Source organism: Mixophyes fleayi, chromosome 4, assembly GCF_038048845.1.
Source record: "Mixophyes fleayi isolate aMixFle1 chromosome 4, aMixFle1.hap1, whole genome shotgun sequence".
In the NCBI taxonomy this organism is placed as follows: Eukaryota; Metazoa; Chordata; class Amphibia; order Anura; family Limnodynastidae; genus Mixophyes; species Mixophyes fleayi.
This window is the reverse complement of record NC_134405.1, coordinates 47,810,866-47,833,671: the sequence shown is the minus strand read 5'-3', so window position 1 is coordinate 47,833,671 and position 22,806 is coordinate 47,810,866. Positions and strand designations below refer to the sequence as shown.

Sequence of the window (22,806 nt, the reverse complement as noted above, 5' to 3'; positions counted from 1 at the left end):
CCGGTCTCAAAACCTCGTTCTCAGCTTCCCTTTTTAAGCAATAGCCCAGCACGATAAGTACCGTGCATCCGCCGTGCAGACACTTATACAGATAAGGAAGTCCACTCCCTTAGCATATGCCAGAATTCGCTATCAGGGTTATTACATGTCGGGCAGATCAAATTACTCCGTTGTTCCATCCGGAACAACCCAATTGGGGGTATAATCACTGATTATTAATCAGCTCTATGCAAAATAAATAAATGTATCTGCTGATACAGGAGGCGAGAGGTGGCATCATGGAGGGTTTTAGGCATATGAGTCCAGTCCTCATCCAACAGGGGTCCCAAATCTATTTACCAACTAGACCTCAAATTATTTAGGTCATCCGGGGCAACTTTGAAATTCAAATTAGAATATAGTAAAGATATTGTGCTGTGGGTGTCCACAGATGACAATAGAGATTTTACAGGGGTAGGTTAGATCAAGGGGGGCAGGGGGTGAGAAAATTAGAAATCTAGGGCATGTCTTAGTTGTAGGTAACAATAGAAGGTAGAGTTGGGAATTCCGAGAGATATGAGTAAAGGACTTTAAACACACGTTCTCATACAATTTCCCGAGGACAGTAATTCCATACTTATTCCAAATATTATAATCTTGTAGCGAAACAAGATCAGCGAAGGCCGGGGTTATTCCACAAAGGAATGAAGGTATCGTGCCCCTGGCCCCCCAAAATATATTGAGTGGTGCACTAAATGGCAACATTTTGCTTGACTATCGGTGAAACCTGTCTGGAACATCTGCCCACTAATAATGTTTCCAAAGGGGAGAGAGATCCTGACAGCAGGGGCCTGCCTGCTCAGCAATGAACCCCAGTAAGGCTTTAGAGCGTGGAGTCTCCAGTGAATTAGGTAGGTAATTTGAGCCACATAATGATGCAGTCTCAGATTCGGGAGGGCTTTATACTCCCATCACCCTTGGATCTACAGACATTTGTAGCCTAGCCCATCTGTCCCCCCACACGAACCAGGAAATGAGCCTGTCAATGATCTGAAACACAGACCTGAGGAGATAAACAGGGGAGTGCTGGAGAATATACACAAATATAGGCAGGACAATTATTTAAAATAAGTTTACCCTGCCTGTCACTGTAAGAGGAAGTTTCTTCCAAGTATGGGATTTTCGCTTTAAATAACCTGCAACTGCATCTAGGTTTAGGTAAACAAACTCCACACTGGACATAGAAATCAACACTGCTAGATACTTGAGGCGGAGAGTCCATTACAGAGAGTGACGCATAGAGGCAGCTGGGGGTATGACACCATGTAGTGGAAAGATATATGATGTGTCCCAATTAACTAACAAACCAGAAACCAGAAAGTTTAGAATTTGAATTGAAATGGTTTTAAGAATAGTCTTTATTTGGAGAGATTTAGAAGGAGATCATATAAAATATAAGCATCCATTAATTTATTCTGGTGACTAATTAATGACAATCCCCCTCAACATACTTTATTTGCCATTTAATCATATATATCTGTGAGTAAAGATGGCTATCATAGTTATTTCCATCATAATGCTTCTAACATCCCCTAAGTAATTAGTGACTATAACTGCCTCTTTCCTTCTTACTTATATTTAATTTATTGCCATATAGATAATACATTTATTGTTTTTATATGTGAGCATAAATAAGTGTACATACAGGTTTTATTATATTGTTTTACACATCCTGTATAAAGATTTTAAATTGCATTTTTAATGTTTTGGTGATTACGTGTTTAACCAAACTCTCAGAAGCAAATTCTATTGATAAATTTACAACTTGCAATTGACTATAAGACACCTATCAAGAAAAAAAATGCTTTTTGAGACTTTTATTTTAGAATTAATATTTCCACTAGCTTCATTTTTGATAGATATATATGATTGTAATCAAATTAAAATTATGAAAATTTTGCTATAAACGGTCAATCACAACATTCACTTATTAAAATGAGTGGATGTACTTATCTTCCATTTACAGAAGATAAGAAATAGCTCCAGGCCTCCTTTTTAGAAAATCAGAACCAATAGGAATGTTTATATAGAGGCAATCCCTGTTTTGAAATTGAGGTCTGGTTCACTTACGGACAAATGTGGAGGTGCTGTTCCGAACCTCGTTTGTGGAGTAGATGGAAGTATATAAAGTTTCTGAGTAGTGCTACATAGGAAATTAGCCTTGAAAAAGACCATATAATTCAGCTAAAAACGCGTCGGAAAATCGGAGTAAAGCAAGGCGCACATAAGAGTCTCTGCATTTGCACCATCTGTCATGCACCAGACTCTCCGGTCCTGTTCCTTACCCCTTCGCTGTCTTTCTAGGCTGTCCCTGCAGTCTACAGGCTTTGCTGGTCTCCGATCTCTCTGCAGGATGTTGCCCAGTCTGTCTCCACTCCAGAGATCAATCCAAAACCAGTATATGGGCACTGCCATCTTGGATTCAGTCACCTGCTCCCCCCCCAGCAAATCAGAGTACTACTTCAGCTCAGCTGACTACAGCATTCAATCAGGTTATAGCAGTCTTCACCCCAGGGTTCCATCCCAAGCCAGTTCCTTGGTGCTGCCATCTTGGATCTAGTCGCCTGATCCATCTAAGCCAGCCAGAGTGCTGATTCAGCCCCGCTGACAGCAGCCTCCAATCAGATAATGACAACTAGTATAAAAGGACTTCCTGGAGCCATTACCTGTTGCCTGTACAAAGTTGATTCTTCAGATGCCAACCTGGTCTCCAGCAATCTCCAGTTTTCTCATTTACTTCTGCTCAGACAGTGCAGCCTGCATTCCGGTTCCAGTTTGATCCAACAGTCTGGTTCCATCCCTGGAGTTTCAGTCCAGTTCATCTCTACGGTTCCAGTCCAGTCCAGCATTCCAGTTTCAGTCCGGTCCAGCATTCCAGTTTCAGTTTGGTCCAGCAATCCGGTTCCAGTCCAGTTCCATCACTCTAATTCCAGTCCAGTTCCAGTCTGGTCCAGCTTCTCAGTTCCAATCCAGTGCAGCGTTGTGGTTCCAGTCCGGTCCAGAATTATGGTTACTGCCTGGGCTCCTCTGCTAGTCTAATTACCATCAGTACAAGTCTTTTCACTTACATGCAAAGGAGCATAATCAGGCCACCCAGCTTTGTGTACATAGTCACCAGCTTAGCTCCAGAGACACAACCCAGTCTGGGTACAGACAGATCCTCAGGCTTGACACCACCATTGGAGGATAGAAGACAGCGCTTTGCCTGCAGGATACATGATACACGCTGTCTAGACATTGGACTTTGGTAGGCTGAATTGCTGCTCCCCACCAAAAGTGCAACATATTTATTGTGTACATAGTCACCAGCTTAGCTCCAGAGACACAACCCAGTCTGGGTACAGACAGATCCTCAGGCGTGACACCACCATTGGAGGATAGAGGACAGTGCTTTGCCTGCAGGATACATGATACATGCTGTCTAAACATTGGACTTTGGTAGGCTGAATTGCTGCTCCCCACCAAAAGTGCTACATATTTATTGTGATTTTAATGTGATTTTACTTAAAATTCATTGTTTTAAGTGGTACATGGCATAATACAGGGTAAAGCACTATGTTCTCTTTCCTGATTTGTTGCTCATGATGCAAATTGCTATCCATGGAAATTTATTGGAATCTTTGAGGACAAGACCTATCTGGTATCTCTGTGGAAGTTGTCATTACAAGGTGTCTGAAGGCTTGAAATATACATATCTGTGTAAGTGCAATCAGATGAGGGGCTCCTAACATCTGTTTATAGTCTATTCTCTGGTTTTATCACTTTGGAACCTGGAAGTGGCACAAATCACTAGGCTTTTTAGGATTATATTTGAGAGTCCAAGGTGATCACGGCACCAGGTGATAATATAATATGTTTTAAACATACTACACCATCATTATTTTCTCCTTTTCCTTTTGGAAGATTTTGGATTCACAGGTCTTGATATTCTTCAAGTAGAAGAAAACTATCTTGTTCACTTTTGGTACTTCTATGTAGGGGTGAGCGGGTTCGGATTTCTGAAATCCGAACACCCCCGAACGGTGCCCATCCGAGCCCGATCCGAGCACTGTTCGGGGAATCCCGCCCGAAGCAAAACTCAGAACGAGGCAAAACATCATCATCTTGCCGTCGGATCTCGTGAGATCCGGATTCATATTAGTCCCCGCTTGCCGCCGCCATCTTCACTCGGGCATTGGAGAGGGAAGAGAGGGAGGGTGTGTTTGTGGTGTCCTCTGTCCTGCTCATTCCAGTGGTTCTGTCCTGGTTAGTCCAGTGGTGGTGTCCTGTGCTCTGTCCTGCTCAGTCTAGTGGTGCTGTCCTGCTCAGTCCAGTGGTGCTGTCCTGTGCTCTGTCCTGCTCAGTCCAGTGGTGGTGTCCTCTGCTTTGTCCTGCTCAGTCCAGTGGTGCTGTCCTGCTCAGTCCAGTGGTGCTGTCCTGTTCTCTGTCCTGCTCAGTCCAGTGGTGGTGCTATATAAGTCCACTGATCCTGCCGTATAAGTCCAGTGGTACTGCTGTATAACTCCACTGATCCTGCTGTATAAGTCCAGTGGTACTGCTGTATAACTCCACTGATCCTGCCGTAAAAGTCCAGTGGTACTGCCGTATAACTCCACTATTCCTGCCGTATAAGTCCAGTGGTACTGCCGTATAACTCCACTGATCCTGCCGTATAAGTCCAGTGGTACTGCCGTATAACTCCACTGATCCTGCCGTATAAGTCCAGTGGTACTGCTGTTTAAGTTCACTCATCCTGCCGTATAAGTCAAGTGGTACTCTCCTGTGCCGCATATAATTTTTAAAGGCTTTGCCAAGTGTGTGTGGTTTAGGGGTACGCTCTCTTGTGCTGCATATAACGGAGAACAAAAAATTGGAGGATAAAGTAGGGAAAGATCAAGAACCACTTCCTCCTAATGCTGAAGCTGCTGCCACTAGTCATGACATAGACGATGAAATGCCATCAACGTCGTCTGCCAAGGCCGATGCCCAATGTCATAGTAGAGGGCATGTAAAATCCAAAAAGCCAAAGTTCACTAAAATGATCCAAATTTTTTTTTTAAAATCATCTGAGGAGAAACGTAAACTTGCCAATATGCCATTTACGACACGGAGTGGCAAGGAACGGCTTAGGCCCTGGCCCGTGTTCATGACTAGTGGTTCAGCTTCACCCAAGGATCCAAGCCCTCCTCCTCCCCCCCCTCTAGAAAATTTAAGAGAGTTAAGCTGTCATCAAAAACACAGCAAACAACTCTGCCTTCTAGAGACATGGCATCACAAATCCCAAGGAGAGTCCAAGGGTGTTGGTGGTTGCGATGCCTGACCTTCCCAGCACTGTACGGGAAGAGGTGGCTCCTTCCACCATTTGCAGCATGCCCTCTGCATATGCTGGAAGGATCACCCACAGTGCAGTTCCAGATTTTGAGAATGAAGGTGTCAATGTTGTACACCAGGAGGAGGATATTGATGTAGCTGGCGCTGAGGAGGAAGTTGTCGAGGAAGATGCTGATGTGGTTTTCTTAAATGAGGCACCAGGGAGGGAAACAGTTGTTGTCCATGGGATGAAAAAGCCCATCGTCATGCCTGGGCAGAAGATCAATAAATCCACCTCTTCGGTCTGGAATTATTTCTATCCCAATCCAGACAACAAATGTATTGCCATATGTAGCTTATGTAAAGCTGCAATAAGCAGGGGTAAGGATCTTGGCCACCTAGGGACATCCTCCCTTATACGTCACCTGAAGACCCTTCATAATTCTGTGTTTAATTCAGGAACTGTGACTAGGACCGTCAGCACTCCAGGGACACCTAAATCCCTTGGTCCTGTTGTATTCACACCAGTAACACCCTCCTTGTCAATTTCCTCCTCGATCTGGATCGGAGATAGTCCTGCAGGCCATGTCACCGGCATGACTGAGTCCTCTTCAATCCGGGATTCTTCTGGAGGATCCTGCAGCGGTACGCCTACTGCTGCCGCTGCTGCTGTTGCTGTTGGGAGTCGGTCATCTTCCCAGAGGGGAAGTCGTAAGACCGCTACTTCTTTCACTAAGCAATTGACCGTACAACAGTCGTTTGCCATGAGCTCGAAGTACGACAGCAGTCACCCTATGGCAAAGCGGATAACTGCGGCCTTGACAGCTATGTTGGTGTTAGAAGTGCGTCCGGTGTCCGCCATCAGTGGAGTGGGATTTAGACGGTTGATGGAGATATTGTGTCCCTGGTACCAAATCCCGTCTAGATTCCACTTCACTGGGCAGGCGATACCCGGGATGTACAGAGAAGTACGAAAAAGTGTCCTCAGTGCTCTCAAAAATTCGGTTGTACCCACTGTCCACTTAACCATGGACATGTGGACAAGTGGTTCAGGGCAAACTAAGGACTATATGACTGTGACAGCCCACTGGGTAGATGCATCGCCTTCCGCAGCAATAGCAGCAGCAGCATCAGTAGCAGCATCTCCGAAACGCCTGTTCATTCCAAGGCAGGGAACGTTGTGTATCACCGGTTTCAGTAAGAGGCACAACGCCGACAACCTCTTAGAGAAACTGAGAGAAATCATCTCGCAGTGGCTTACCCCACTTAGACTCTCCTGGGGATTTGTGGTGTTGGACAACGCCAGTAACATTGTGTGGGCATTACATATGGGCAATTTCCAGCACGTGCCATGTTTTGCCCACACAATAAATTTGGTGGTGCAGCATTATCTTAAAAGTGACAGGGGTGTGCAGGATATGGTTGCGGTGGCCCGCAAAATTGCGGGACACTTTCGCCATTCTGCCACTGCCTACCGAAGACTGGAGCACCATCAAAAATGCCTGAACCTGCCCTGCCATCACCTCAAACAAGAGGTTGTGACGCGCTATGAACTGTGAACTTTGGACCCACATGTCCAGACATCTATTAAATAGAAGATAATTAATCTTCAAAGATCATGAACTGTGGACTTTGGTAAATAATATGTGTACTGATACTTATATTATATTGATGATTTTTTCATTAAGCCATTAGTTATCATCACAGAGAAAAAGAAAATCGAAGTGCATGTTCATATCCTTCAGAACTCACTGCATGTATGAATGCTGGAGTGGAGTTCAATCATGTCACTGCTGTTAGGTAGTAAATATAGACGATGGAAGAGGAGCCCACTCTCCCAGACAATGTATTGCAGGGATATGTGGGGCAGAGAAAGCAGCTAGACCCAGGCAAGATGGCGGCTGCCTGATGATAGACGCCTGCCACCAGATTGTACTAACCGAGCTTCTTCAGTGGCTAGTCCTCACGCATGTTGCACTACTTGTGTTCACCTCTCCTGAGAGCTTAAAGGGAGGAGTAAGCAGCATTCGTCAGAGTGAGCCTAAGACTGTCAGTTACATGGGAGTAGGGATAGAACAGTAGCCACTGTCATCAGATCTTGACAGTGTGTTTTCAGACTCTCAGCAGTGAGGATCGTTCCTCAGCCAGATTCCTGAGTTGGGGGGCACACAGTCTCTGAGCGCAGCCTATCAGCATAGTCATCTTCGGCACATCCACAACATGGGACACAGGTGGTGCAGTCCGGCAGCAGCAGTTGGCCCAGAAAGTGGGGGAGACAAATTGTCGAATGTAGAGCAAGTCACACTCCTTGTTGGTAAGTGCACCTAGCTATGCAGTGCAATTGATAAGTGCGTCAGGCAGGAGGGTATCGCGAACCACGGATAACTATGTTGGATATATGAGGAGGGTAGGAGAGAATCACCCTGCTCCACACTAGCTCAAGCAAGGCCCCCTCTCCCCCACTGAATGAGATTTCTCGTCCGTTTATAAAACTAAATCAATGAATCAATGCAATGTGCTTTGGAACGATATTCGGTCATCATTGGAGAGTACACACTAGTGCAATATCGGGCCGAACCATCATTTATCGTGTGATTGGCCCAATAATTGTCTGAAAACCTGTAGTGAGTACTTAACCTAACGGCTCTTCTACTTTCTATTGACTATCTACTTGTCCAATTCCTAGGTTAGCAGGTGGTCAGATAACCTTTTAACCCTTGCAGAAGGATTTAAATCTTACACATCCTTAAAGGTTCTGGACATTGACTTTGCTTTATACATTGAATTAAACATCATTTTCACAGTACATGGTATACAGGATGATACATTTTTATGTACATAAACCCCACTGTAATAAAGATATTATTAGACATTTAAATACACAAAAGTTCCACCTACAATAGACAGTACTTAGCTAAAATCCGAATCTGCACATTTCCGATCCACGCATGCTGACAGCAACTCATTCCAAATACACAGCTTTCTGGCAGTTGAGTTTCACGTCAGTTAACATTGGGATCTAGATAAATGTTAATTTAAAGCGGCAATATCGGGACCCCGCAGGTTAAGTGTTTAATGAAGTATATATTTATATATATATATATATAAGAAGAAGTTAGTTTGTTTATCTGCTTGTTTGTTTGTAGGCAAAAATCTTCCACACCCCTGCACCAATTTGGATGAAACCAATGTGAGGTGGACCAGTTGGATCCCGGACAGATATTAAGGGGTTTAGGGACCCGGTTGGACCTTCCGTTGGTGTACACAAGCCAGAAATTTGATTCGCGGAGCCTGTCTGAGCCTTCCACTGGATGGATTTGGATGAAAATTTCAAAAGACTTTTAACACTGGATCCCAGAAGATCTATTAGGGGGTGTAGGTTTCAGTTGCACCTCCCGTTGGTGTATGCTGGTCAGAACATTGACCTAGTGAGCCTGTTCTGGGCCTTCTACTGGATGAATTTAGTTTGTTTGTCTGTCCGGATATGCATTCAGACTCCCCTGCACCAAATGGGATGAAACCAATGTGAGGTGGTCCAGTTGTATCCTGGCCAGGTTTTAAGAGGGCTAGGTTCCCAGTCGGACCTCCCGTTGGTGTGCGGTGGGCAGAACTTTGACCCAGAAAGCCTATTCTAAGATTCCCCTGGATGGATTTGGACAAAAACCTTCACATACTGGTAACATTGGATCCCAGAAGACATATTAGGGGGATAAGGTCCCGGTCAGACCTCCCATTGGTGTACCCTGGCCAGAACTTTGATCCGGAAGCCTGTTCTTCGCCTTCCACTGAATGGATTTGGCAAACATCTATGTATATAAAATAAGAAGTTTGTATGTTTGTTGGCAAATATCTTCGACATCCTTGCACCGATTGTGATGAAACCAATGCAAAGTTGTCCAGTTGGATCCTGGCCAGGTTTTAAGGGGGTTAGAGTCTGTGTCAGACCTCCCGTTGGTGTACACGGAGCAGAACTTTGACTCATGGAGCATGTTCTGAGCCTTCCAGTGGATTTATTTGGATGAAGCTTTCACAGACTAGTAAAATTGGATCCCAGAAGACATACGAGGGTGTTGGGGTTCCGTTCGACCTACCATTAGTGTACGCTGACCAGAATTTTGACGTGGGGAGTCTGTTCTGGGCCTTCCACTGGTTGGATTTGAATGACATTAAAATAAAAACAAAAACAACACTGGGCAGCCACCTCATGGGTGTTTTGTAAGAGCTACTAAGGCTAGGTACACATTGGCCCGAAGATTGCACGAAAAACCTTCAATCAGCCAACATCCGACCGTTTGTTCAGATATTGTGTGAGTGTGTATACACAATGATCTAAAGTCGTCCCAAAGTGTCAATTATTGTTTCATTTGGTTGTTCGTACTGTTTAATATTTTCCGACCAATCACCAACCGTTCATGTAGTGTGCATGCACTCGTGCTCACGATCTCCATAGAGTTTACAGAGTCTGGCTTTTTCTAGCCGATGCTAGCAATGAATGTCCCGGTGAATAAATGTAGAGAGTGCTGTACAAGGAATAATTAATTTGTTAATTCTGAGACAGAATGTTTCGTTTGAAAGTCACAGAAGCTAATGAAATTTGTTAGGATAGCTATAACAAGACGGATTTAATCAGTGTGACTATGTGGCAAGAATGAATGAATGAATTGTGCTGTCATTCTCCGAAGACTAGAGGACCAGATGAAGGATCAGATGAAGGACAAAATGAAGAGCACAGATCTGAAGGTAAATCGTGTCAGTGTGTCCGCATGAATCGCCAGACTGATCGGACCTTCAGTTGTAGGTACAATCATTTGAGAGAACACGTCGGTAGTAAAATTCTTCAGTGTGTACCTAGCCTAAGCTGCTAATTAATTTTAAAATGTTGACAGTTACATCCAACTCATTGATAACTTAAATCATTTCAATGCCAGGGACTTGAGCTAGTGTGTAAATATATGTTGCAGGCTTTCTGCCGGCAACAACACTGCCATCACCACTGGTAACCCTGCCGGTGGTAAGATTTTCAGTTTTTCGGTGACAAAGAATTCTATATTTAAATAGGGAAGAATATTTAACAAGTGTTGCAGTGGTACTTAACTTATTCTTTATAAATATTATCTACTTGCGAACATATTTTTCCCATGTCACTGAAACTGAAATCTGAGTGGTGATAAAAAAAAAGGCCTTATCGCATAACAGTCACTAGTGACACTATTCTAAAGTGTTAATAATATTGCTAGTTGCTATTGCTAGAAGGCCAAAGCATAAGAGGACAGTGAAAACAAGGCTAGCGAAGCAGGCCAAGAGGTACAGCGGGTGAAGTAACAGTAGAAGGAGCACACGGAAAGAGGGCCCTGCTCATGAGAGCTTACATCCTAAAGGGAAGGATGAGACACAAATAGGGTGGTACTAACTGGGGGAGAGAGTTAGGACAAGGAAGTTAGGAGGAGGACTGATAGACTTGAATAAAAAAATAAGTCTTAAGGGTATGCTTGAAGCCTTTGAGAGTAGATGCTAACCCGATGGAACGTGGAAGATCATTCCACAGCAGGGGAGCAGCCTGGGCAAAGTCCTGAAGACGAGAGTGATTGGCGGTGATCAGTGAAGTAGTGAGGCGGTGGTCACAGGCAGAGCGAAGGGGCGGGTAGGAGTGCAGGTAGAGATGAGATTGGAGATGTAGGAAGGGGAAGATTGACTAAGAGCTTTAAAGGTGAGGGTGAGGAGTTTAAATTTAGTTCTGCAGGGTATGGGGAGCCAATTTAGTGACTGTTGGAGGGAGACTGCAGAGACAGAGCGGCGGGAGAGAAAAATGAGGTGGGCAGCAGCATTGAGGATAGACTTAAGAGGGTCAAGGCAAGAATCAGGTAGGCCAGAGAAAAGGAGGTTACAGTAATCAAGGCGAAAGATAACAAGCGAGTGAACAAGGGTTTTTGTAGCTTCCGTGGTGATAAAGGGACGTATCTTAGATATATTCCGAAGGTGGAAGTAGCAGGATTTTGAGAGAGACAGAATGTGAGGCTTGAATGCGAGGGAGGAATCAAGGATGACCCCAAGGCATCGGACTTGGGGGACAGAAACGAAGGTAGTGTTATTAATAGAAATAGAGAGGGGGGGTGGGAGAGTCCTGGCAGGGGGGAAGACTATAAGCTCGGTCTTGGAAATATTGAGTTTAAGGAAGCGTTGAGACATCCAAGATGAGATACCTGAGAGACAGGAGGAGACATAAGACAGAAGGGAAGGGGAGAGGTCAGGGCATGAAAGATAAATTTGGGTATCATCAGCATAGAGGTGGTACTGGAGGCAAAAGGAGCGGATGAGGACACCAAGGGAGGAGGTGTAGAGGGAGAAAAGCAGGGGGCCAAGAGCAGAGCCTTGAGGAACGCCAACAAGTAGGGGAAGAGGGGGTGATGTAGAATCATGAGTAGAGACTGAGAAGGAGCGGTTGGTAAGGTAAGAGGAAAACCAGGAGAGGACAGTGTTACATAGGCCTATAGATTTGAGAGTTTGCAAAAGGAGTGCGTGGTCAACAGTATCAAAGGCAGCAGAGAGGTTAAGAAGGATAAGAAGGGAGTAATGTCTATTGGATTTAGCAAGGAGAAGGTCATTAGTGACCTTAGTGAGGGCAGTTTCAGTGGAGTGGAGGGGGCGAAAACCAGATTGGAGCGGGTCAAGGAGTGAGTGAGAGGAGAGAAAGGAGGTGAGACAGTTGTAGACAACCTGTTCAAGGAGTTTGGAGGCAAACGGAAGAAGCGAAATAGGGCGGTAAATAAAGAGAGAGGTGGGATCAAGGGACGGTTTCTTGAGTATGGGGGAGACAAGAGCATGTTTAAAAGAGGAGGGGAAGATTCCAGAGGAGAGGGAGAGGTTGAGGAGGTGTGCGAGGTTGGAGCAGGCTTCAAGAGAGAGGGAGCGGAGGAGATGGGACGGGATTGGGTCCTGTGTGCAAGTGGAGGGGGGAGAGGAAAAGAGAAGGGTATGGACTTCATCTGCAGATACCGGAGTGAAGGAAGAGAAGGAGGGTGAGCTAGCAGGAGGGGAGAGGAGAAAAGAGATAGCAGCAGCAGAGGAGGGTGAGAAGGGGCAGAATGGGCATGGAGGGGGGAGAGGGTGGGGTAAGAAGGGACTGCTGGGAGATGTCATGACATATAGACTCAATCTTGGAGGTGAAGTGGGTAGCAAAGTCGACAGCAGAGAGCATGGGGGGAGAGGGGGAGGTGAGAGGAGGGAGTTGAAGGTGGCAAAAAGCCGACAGGGGTTGGAGGATTGGAAAGAAATGAGAGCTTTAAAAAAGATTGTTTAGAGAGGGATAGGGCTGAACTGTAAGAGACAAGCATGAACTTGAAGTGGAGGAAGTCAGCATGAGTGCGTGACTTTCTCCAAAGCTGTTCTGCACTGTGGGAGCATTTTTGAAGATAGAGGGTAAGTTTAGTGTGCCATGGTTTCGGCGGGGACCTACGAAGCTTGATGGTGATAGCCGGGGCGACAGAGTCAAGTGCAGCGGTAAGAGTGCGATTGTAGAAGGAGACAGCCTTATCGGGGCAAGAAAGAGTGGTGATGGGGGAGAGGAGCGAGCCCAGGGAGGAGGAGAAACTGGTAGGATCAACTGTGTCAAGATTACGCCTGGCGAAAGTAACCATGGGAGATGGGGACGATAAGAGGGGTGGAGAGATGATAAAAGAGGGGAGATGTTGGTCCGAGAGAGGAAAAGGTGATTAATGAGATCAGAGACAGTACCGAGGTGTGAAAAAAACAGATCTAGGGAGTGGCCACTGCGGTGGGAGGGAGAGGAGGTCCATTGAGAGAGACCAAGGGAGGAGGAGAGAGAGAGAAGTTTGGAGGCAGCAGGATCAGAGGGATTGTCTATAGGAATTTTAAAGTCCCCCTAGATGAGGGAGGGAAGGTCAGAGGAGAGAAAGTGAGGGAGCCAGGTGGCAAAGTGATCAAGAAATTGGGAGACAGGACCGAGAGGACGGTATGTAACCGCAACATCTAGGTGGACTGGGTGGAATAGGAGGATAGAGTGTACCTCAAAGGAGGAAAAAGAGAGGGAGGGTTCAGGGGGAAGAACCCGAAAAGAACAGCAGGAGGAGAGAAGTATGCCGACGCCACCACCTTGCCATTCCCCAGGTCTGGGTGTGTGGGAGAAGGACAAGCCCCCGAAAGAGAGAGCAGCTGGAGAGGTAGTGTCCTTAGGGGATAGCCAGGTTTCAGTGGTGGCAAGCAGGTTGAAGGATCTAGAGATAAAGAGATCATGGATAGAGGTCAATATGTTACAGACTGATCTGGCATTCCAGAGACCACAGGATAGTGGAAGAGAGGCAAGAGGAGAGACGTGGATGAGATTGTTGGGGTTGCTCATCTGCAAGGGTGAGTATGATATGGAGCGAGGGGAATGACAGGAAGAGAGGGTTGGAATTGGACGAGAAGCAGAAATAAGAGGGGATATGTCAGCAGACAGGAGACATGGGGCAGGGGAGCAAGTGGTAGAGGAAGGGTGGAGATGGGGCAGATAAAGGGGGTTTATGAATGGGAGAGGCAGAAGGTAGGAGTGATGTGAGGGAGAAGATTAGCTGGGAGTAAAGAGAGGGAGGAGCAGATTGACGCTGAGAGAAGAGCAGCGAAGGGGACAAGAGGGAAAGGGTGTGAGTGGGGAAAGGGAGGAGAGAGGAAGATGGAAGAGGGGGCAGCATGTTAGATCAGGGGCTCAGAGGCACAGAAGAGAAGAGGAGTGAAATAGGGAGGGGGATGGGAAGTGAGAGGGGGGAGTGAGGAAGAGGAAGAATATGGAAAGGTTGGACATGGGAAGAAGGGGAATAGAGGGAGAGGATGGAAGTGAAAGAGGAGCAAATCATGATAAAGCTAGAGAAGGTGTGGAATAGACAGTTGAAAGAGTTCAGAAATCAAGAATGGTAAGGGCTTACAAGTGGAGTGAGGAAATGGTGAGAGCACAAGAGGTGAGTAAAATGAAAGAGTGCTAAGGTAGAAGGAGAGAAAAGAGGAAGAAGAGATGTAAAGTAAGAGTCAGGGAATAAGAAGCAGAAAGGACAGCAGAGATACCAGATGGGTGTGTTTATTAAAAACAGTTAGATGAGACAGTGACATCAGGCATGATTGGAAGGCAATAGTATAACATAAGGCATAATACAGGGTGCACTGAACTGGTTATACAAGTCCACAGGACAAGAGGGAGCCAGTTCAAAGTCCAGGCTAAGTAAAGCAACCGTGTGGATTAAAAGTGGGAATCCAAGCAGCATAATCACCAAGTCATAATACTGCAGCAGGCCTGAATAAGTGTGAGAAACAGTTCAGCAGGGAGACTCCAGGCAGTTAACAATCCAGGTGGTGGAGGATATCAGAGCTCAGGGCTGATTGTTGAATGTTGTACTCATGTAGCAGTATTTGCAGGTAAAACGTTCCCCTCCCATTCTCCTTTGGTATATCTCTAACTGTACTAACTAAATTAGTTAATACACTTGTAAGAATTTCACTTAGATGAATCTTCACTACCAAACAGCCTAACACTGCTGATTAAATAGGTTCAAATAGCCATGTGACCACTTTCATGAGTTCACCCCCACTATTCACACACTACAAAGTAATAAAATTCTTATACAAACAAATAGAGGGTAGCCATACCATATCACTAAAATATCTGCACAATTGATCTTTTACAAATAGCTTGAGCAGTGATAGAATTAGATATTTACCATATCACTAAAATATCTGCACAATTGATCTTTTACAGATAGCTTGAGCAGTGATAGAATTAGATATTTACCAAATCACTAAAATATCTGCACAATTAATCTTTTACAGATAGCTTGAGCAGTGATAGAATTAGATACTTACCATATAACTAAAATATCTGCACAATTGATCTTTTACAGATAGCTTGAGCAGTGATAGTATTAGATATTTACCATATCACTAAAATATCTGCACAATTGATATTTTACAGATAGCTTGAGCAGTGGTAGAATGAGATATTTACCATATCACTAAAATATCTCACAATTGATCTTTTACAGATAGCTTGAGCAGTGATAGAATTAGATATTTACAATATCACTAAAATATCTGCACAATTGATCTTTTACAGATAGCTTGAGCAGTGATAGTATTAGATATTTACCATATCACTAAAATATCTGCACAATTGATCTTTTACAGATAGCTTGAGCAGTGGTAGAATGAGATATTTACCATATCACTAAAATATCTCACAATTGATCTTTTACAGATAGCTTGAGCAGTGATAGAATTAGATATTTACCATATCACTAAAATATCTGCACAATTGGTCTTTTACAGATAGCTTGAGCAGTGGTAGAATGAGATATTTACCATATCACTAAAATTTTTGCACAATTGATCTTTTACAGATAGCTTGAGCAGTGGTAGAATGAGATATTTACCATATCACTAAAATATCTGCACAATTGATCTTTTACAGATAGCTTGGGCAGCACAGTATCATAGGGGTTAACACTTCTGCTTCACAGCACTGGGGTAATAAGTTCGATTCCCAAACATGGCCTTATCTTTGTGGAGTTTGTATGTTCTCCCTGTGTTTGCATGGGTTTCCTCCCACACTCCAAAAACATACTGGTAGGTTCATTGGCTGCAATCAAAATTGACCCTGGTCTCTCCCTGTCTGTTACTGATATAGCTAGTATTAGTATGATACTATACTAATGTCACTAGTGTTACTAAACTATAGTGTTACTAATATTGCTAGTGGTAATATCATACTATTCTAATTTTACTACTGTTACCATTTTATGATGTTATTACTGTTACTAGTATCAGACTGTTACAATAATAGAATGTTACTAATATTACTATATTACCATACTATAATGGTACTAATGATGCTAATGGTATTGTATTACTATACTGTAATGTTACTAATGTTACCAGTGTTACTTTATTACTATAGTGTTATTAATTTGCTATTATTACTATGTTACTAATCTATTGTGTCTCTAATATTAATACTCTGAATGTTACTAAACATTAATGTTAATATTGTTTACCACAATAAATTATGAATAATAAAAGGTCTACACAGATACACGCACCTCTTCCCCCACCATCCAATTTTACAATGTGATACATTACCGATACACTCTCCACCAGGGTATGTGACTGTCGTCCTGTCCTTGTCGTTGTAGAATTTTTCATTACACGCACAGTAATATAAAGCCCCATTATATTCTTCGCAGGTTGCATTAGCTGGGCATTCATACGCAGATGGCGAACATTGGGTAAAATTATTAGCTTTTGGAGACAGGTAACGTATTCCTACAGTATGGAGGGGTAGAACATAGAGACGTCAGTAGTATATTATCTATAATACTACCGGTCCAATACATTATACATCCACTATCTCTGTAATAATCCCTCCCACACAGTATATTTCCATAATCTCTGTAATAATCCCTCCCAAACAGTATACATCACTGTCTCTGTAATACTCCCTCCCACATAGTATACATTCAGTATGCCTGTAATAATCCCTCCCACACAGTATACATCCACTATCTCTGTAATAATCGCTCCCACATAGTAAACATCCACTATCTCTGTAACAATCCCTCCCACATAGTATACATCCACTATCTCTGTAATGATGCCTCCCACACAGTATACATCCACTAACTCTGTAATACTCCCTCTCACACAGTATACATCCACTGTCTCTGTAATAATCCCTCCCACACAATGTACATCCACTGTCTCTGTAATAACCCCTCCCACACAGTATACATCCACTGTCTTTGTAATAATCCCTCCCACACAGTATACATCCACTATCTCTGTAATGATCCCTCCCACACAGTATACATCCACTGTCTCTGAAATACTCCCTCCCATACAGTATACATCCACTGTCTCTGTAATAATCCCTCCCACACAGTATACATCCACTAACTCTGTAATAACCTCTCCCACACAGTGTACATCCACAGTCTCTGTAATAATCCCTCCCACACAGTATACATCCACTAACTCTGTAATAATCCCTCCCACACAGTATACATCCACTGTCTCTGTAATACTCCCTCCCACATAGTATACATCCACTATCTCTGTAATGATGCCTCCCACACAATGTACATCCACTGTCTCTGTAATACTCCCTCTCACACAGTATACATCCACTAACTCTTTAATAATCCCTCCCACACAGTATACATACACTAACTCTGTAATTATCCCTCCCACACAGTATACAACCACTGTCTCTGTAATACTCCCTCTCATACAGTATACATCCACTAACTCTGTAATAATCCCTCCCACACAATGTACATCCACTGTCTCTGTAATAATCCCTCCAACACAGTATACATCCACTGTCTCTGTAATAATCCCTCCCACACAGTATACATCCGCTATCTCTGTAATGATCCCTCCCACACAGTATACATCCACTGTTTCTGTAATACTCCCTCCCATACAGTATACATCCACTAACTCTGTAATAACCCCTCCCACACAGTATACATCCACTGTCTCTGTCATAATCCCTCCCACACAGTATACATCCACTGTCTCTGTAATACTCCCTCCCACACAGTATACATCCACTAACTCTGTAATAATCCCTCCCACACAGTATACATCCACTAACTATGTAATTATCCCTCCCACAAAGTATACAACCACTGTATCTGTAATACTCCCTCCCATACAGTATACATCCACTAACTCTGTAATAATCCCTCCCACACAATGTACATCCACTGTTGGTGTAATAATCCCTCCCACAAAGTATACATCCACTGTCTCTGTAATAATCCCTCCCACACAGTATACATCCACTGTCTCTGTAATAATCCCTCCCACACAGTATACATCCGCTATCTCTGTAATAATCGCTCCCACATAGTAAACATCCACTATCTCTGTAACAATCCCTCCCACATAGTATACATCCACTATGCCTGTAATACTACTTCTTAACCTTTACCACACTGTACATCCTGTGCCTCTCTATTAACTCCTCCCGCATGTTATACATCTACTGTCTCTTTAATAAACTCTCCCACACAATATACATCCACTGCCTCTCTATTTACCCTGCCCATGCTCCATAGATCCTCTATTAACCCTTCACACACTTTATACATACCCTATCTTTTCACCCTTTTTATACTATCTACATCCACTGTCCGTACAGCCACTGTCTTTTTATTAACCTCTCCCATTCCGTATACATCTACTGCGTCTGGTTGGCTACACCTGAACATGGCCATAATGTATTTTTTTCATTTTTAAATACTCATCTTTATCATTTATTAACGTGAAAAGCCCAAAGAAGAAGAATAGATAATAAAATCAGCATTGTATATACACCATAAAATGAGTTTTACTATGCAGTTGGTTAATATTTTAAAATAGGGACATTTCTAAGGACAAATATATGAAATATGGGACTGTTCTTGGAAATGATGTTGATAATTATTCTGTACCCACCATTGACCTGCACTCTCACTCCATTTACTTATTCAGCGATACCTCTGTTAACCTCTTCCCTGCTACACTGTACATAACCATTCCTTTGTCAAAGAGGTGTACTGCCCCCATATTAAGCTTTTATGTGTTACTGACATGAGCTGTCACTCATTAACCTGTCCTGTGTCATACGCTGCTAACACATTTTCAGAACTGTGTCCCAGCAAAAGAACTTCATAATTCCACATCTATGGGAAGTGGCAGAGAACTGGAGTTTGTCTGTTCTTTCAATGAGGCCTCCATGCATCTTTTATTTTATAAGGTAAATTAAAACATTTTTATGTACATAAATCCCATTCTAATAAACTATAATAAAATATAACATTGTGACATATGAACAAAGATAGACCTGGGGGTAATTGTATTAAACAGTGCTTTTTCCAACTCACAGATATGCACGGAGTTTGGCAGCTAAATTTAAGACGACAAATATGTTTTAAAGGCAAATCTCTCCTTTAAACACATTGCCATATTAAAATTAGCTGTTAAACTCGCCAAATATCGGAGAGTTGCAAAAAGCACTTTTTAATACATTTACCCTCTGATGTCTCCTTATTCTCATGATTTATTTTACAGTGAGGCTCCATCAGTATTTTAGGAGACAAATACAAATATGTTATTAGTTATTAATTAAAAAGATGGTCCAGAGTGATAGTAGACAGGGCATAGATGCATGCAAAATGTGCAAAATGACATGTGTCACACTGGTTTGAGTCTGGTAAATAAGCTTTAACCCATGCAAGTCATACAGAACAATGAACAAAAAGTACCAATACTTCAGAAACTCCGGCTAGTCATATGCAGTAAAGACGGAGCGGAAGAACAGGTATGGAGACAGGAGGGGAGGGGGCCCTGCTCATACAAGCTTACATCCTAAGGGAGGGTAAACAGACCAGGCACAAGAGGAGCCAGTTGAGGCAAGAGGAGAGAAGGGAGGACGAGCAAAGGGAGGAGATGGGGGTTAAGTAGATGGTTGGTAGGCTTTGAGGAAGAGGTGAGTTTTGAGTGCACGTTTGAAGGAGTACAGAGTAGGAGAGAGACGGATGGAATGAGGGAGGTCGTTCCAGTGAAGGAAGGCTGCACGGGAAAAGTCTTGGATTCTGGAGTGGGAAGAGGTGATAAGGGTGGAGGAGAGGTGGCGGTCGTTGGCCGAGCGCAGGGAGCGGGCAGGAGTGTGAATGGAGAGTAGGTTAGAGATATAAGGGGCAGTAGAGTGGGAGAGAGCCTTGTAAGTGGTGGTGAGGAGTTTGAAAAGGATTCTGTAGGGGAAGGGGAGCCAGTGTAAGGCAAGGCAGAGAGGGGAGGCAGAGGAGGAGCGGCGTGAGAGGAAGATGATTAAATGTATTATTTTAACTTATTACTGAGAGTAAGGGCAATGTGCGGCCCTTTTACAGGTTAGAGGGCCGCTCATGTAGTATATCAGGTTGCCCATCATTGCTTTAGACTATTCCTTCCATGCTCTAAGATACCAAATACGCTGCAAGTCTTTTACAGCCATACACAGTACAGTCACACATTATTATTTCTCCAGTAACTCACCTGTCACCACACAGCAACAATCTAATACACAGAGACCTGAGGGAAACATAAATAATCAGTTACAAATGGTTTTCTATGTCCTCCGTAATATCACAATATACCCCAATAACCATTCCATAGATTGTGATTGCAGCTTGACACAATTATCTTTCCTAACATTTTTGAAGTGTAAAAAAAATGCTGAAAAGTACACTCAGTTTACCAAAAACTTTACCAATACATCTGATATACTTCTATATCCAATTATTTATAGCAAGAATCGATAACAAGTATTACGTAACTGATATTTTATGTTATTTACACTATTTCAAATCCTTCTCCGTTTCAGGACCACAATATTTCCCAGGACTCACCATACAGCAGCCATCCCTTTGAGCTCAGCATTGTGATATGAGTTAGTGACCGGACAAGCACTGATGTGAAAATGTTAAAAGGAGAAGTGCTTTCTACATCCAGACTAGTGATAATATCATTAATGACATCGCACACAGTTCCTCCCATTTATACAAAATAAACACAAAAGGGGAATTGTCTAGAAATGTTTTTGACTTGACACAACTCTGTAATGAGAAATCATTCACATCAGTCCCTGCCTCATTGGAGCTTACAATCTAAATTCCCTAACATACACAGACAGAGACAGAGGGAAAGGCTAAGGTCAATGTGATAGCAGCCAATTAACCTACTAATATGTTTTTGAAAGTGTGGGAGGAAACTCTAGCACCCAGAGAAATCCCACGCAAACAGAGGGAAAACATTCAAACTCCACACGGATAAAGCCATGGTCAGGAATCGAACTCATGACCCCAGTGCTAACCACTAAGCCACAGTGCTGCCACTGAGGTAGATATAGATGCATAAGCATATATACTTGTCAGGAGATGTATGCACTTCAGTCTAGGGAAGAAACCAGAGAGGTTACTAAAGGGAAGGGATACCTATTGGAATGGGGGGGTGTTCGAGGCAACAGCAGGGAGAAGAGACACTTAACTCTACTCCAATTGCCGACACCTCATTTTGTTCCGAGCCTTGGCGCGGAACTATGGATATTCGGGAAAGGAAAGAATCCCACCCGACTACCCTACTCATCACTGTACAGGTGAGGGCCCTATCAAGAGATGGATAGAATCGAAAGATGGTACTCACCGGAAAAACGGTTGTCTACTCTCCATAGCCGTCTGCACTCTGCAACTTGGGCACCTACAAAACAAGATGATAGAGCACACAACCACTCCACAGAGCTATAGACCTTCTCCAATGTGATCCTAACAATGAACTATGTAATCGAATGCTGCGTAACTTTTAGTGCTACTACTGCTAGGTGTAGTGCACTACTCTGGCTCTCAACCCCAAAGTTCAAAGATTGAAATCACAATATGTAGATGATACCAGATAGCAAAAGCCTACATTTAATGGGGGCCTGACTTCTGGATCCTACAAGGGAAGATTGCATAAACTGATACCCACTTAACAGGGGAAATACTTAAACGAAATTGTACAGCTCAGTATACATACAATACCATACGGTATAGGCAAAGAGTTACCATACAAGGTCTACCTAACAAAGCTACTTAACTTCCACCTAGGGGAACAGACCAAGCGTGGTCTCACTGTAGTAATTTCCACCTACGGTTTTCTGCTCCTCATCCCTTCACAATCACAGAACTAACCTTTTAAAAATTACTCGCTCCACAGGCCTATCGCCTGATCTAATTGGTCACAACAGGCCTAGAGCCTGCCTTGCTGGCCCCCACAGGCTTAAAGCCTAATTTATACTGTGCCCACAGGCCCAAAGCCTGAATTATACTGTGCAATCACAAGCCTAGTGCTCGAATTTAAATGCTCCTTAAATTATACTTGCACCCAAAGAATATCCTACCCACTGCCCTAATTTTCCAGGGCCTTGCACCCACTGTTGCCCTAGGGGCTACTGCTCGGAATGTGCCACAGGCCTGACCTACCTAGCCTGACCTACCTAGCGGGAGCTACACTTACCTGCTCCATGCAGGACACCAGACTTTCTTCCAGGGCCTCTTCCAGACCCTCCAGCCGGCGGCGGCTCCTTTCCTGTTCGGTGCTTCCTCTACTCCCTCTCCTCCTCTTCGGCAGGGGTGCTCTCAGCCCTGACTGCCACCGCTGCCTTCTTCTTTTGTTCTTTCTTGTCAGCTTGACTCTTGCCAGTCAACTCTGGACATCCCCCAATGCCCTGTCACCATGGCTCCGCCGACAAACTAACAATGGTGCTGGGCGCAGAGGCTTATATAGCCCTGTTTGGCTTGCTGCAGCGCCAAAAATTCAAACAGCCGTAGGTTAGCCTTCATTAGCTCACCTTTATGGCCACTGATTGGCTGACAGCATTGTCACTCACCGGACTGTGAGTGCTTCTTCCCGTATATTTAGGAACCGTGGCCGTCCTCCATC

General features: G+C 43.8%; 1 protein-coding gene across 1 annotated transcript in view; it reads right to left on the bottom strand.

The window, feature by feature from the left end:
- The window catches only part of LOC142151345 (adhesion G protein-coupled receptor E3-like), a 104,477-nt gene extending 83,694 nt beyond the window's left edge, over nucleotides 1-20,783 (bottom strand). The window contains exons 1-3 of the mRNA XM_075206883.1: nucleotides 20,739-20,783; nucleotides 20,386-20,421; nucleotides 16,447-16,629 (exon numbers count right to left, since the gene is read on the bottom strand). Coding sequence (XP_075062984.1) covers nucleotides 16,447-16,629; nucleotides 20,386-20,421; nucleotides 20,739-20,769 — 250 coding nt within the window. The 5' untranslated portion in view covers nucleotides 20,770-20,783. The remainder of the gene's footprint in view (nucleotides 1-16,446; nucleotides 16,630-20,385; nucleotides 20,422-20,738) is intronic.
- Nucleotides 20,784-22,806: the final 2,023 nt, after the last annotated feature.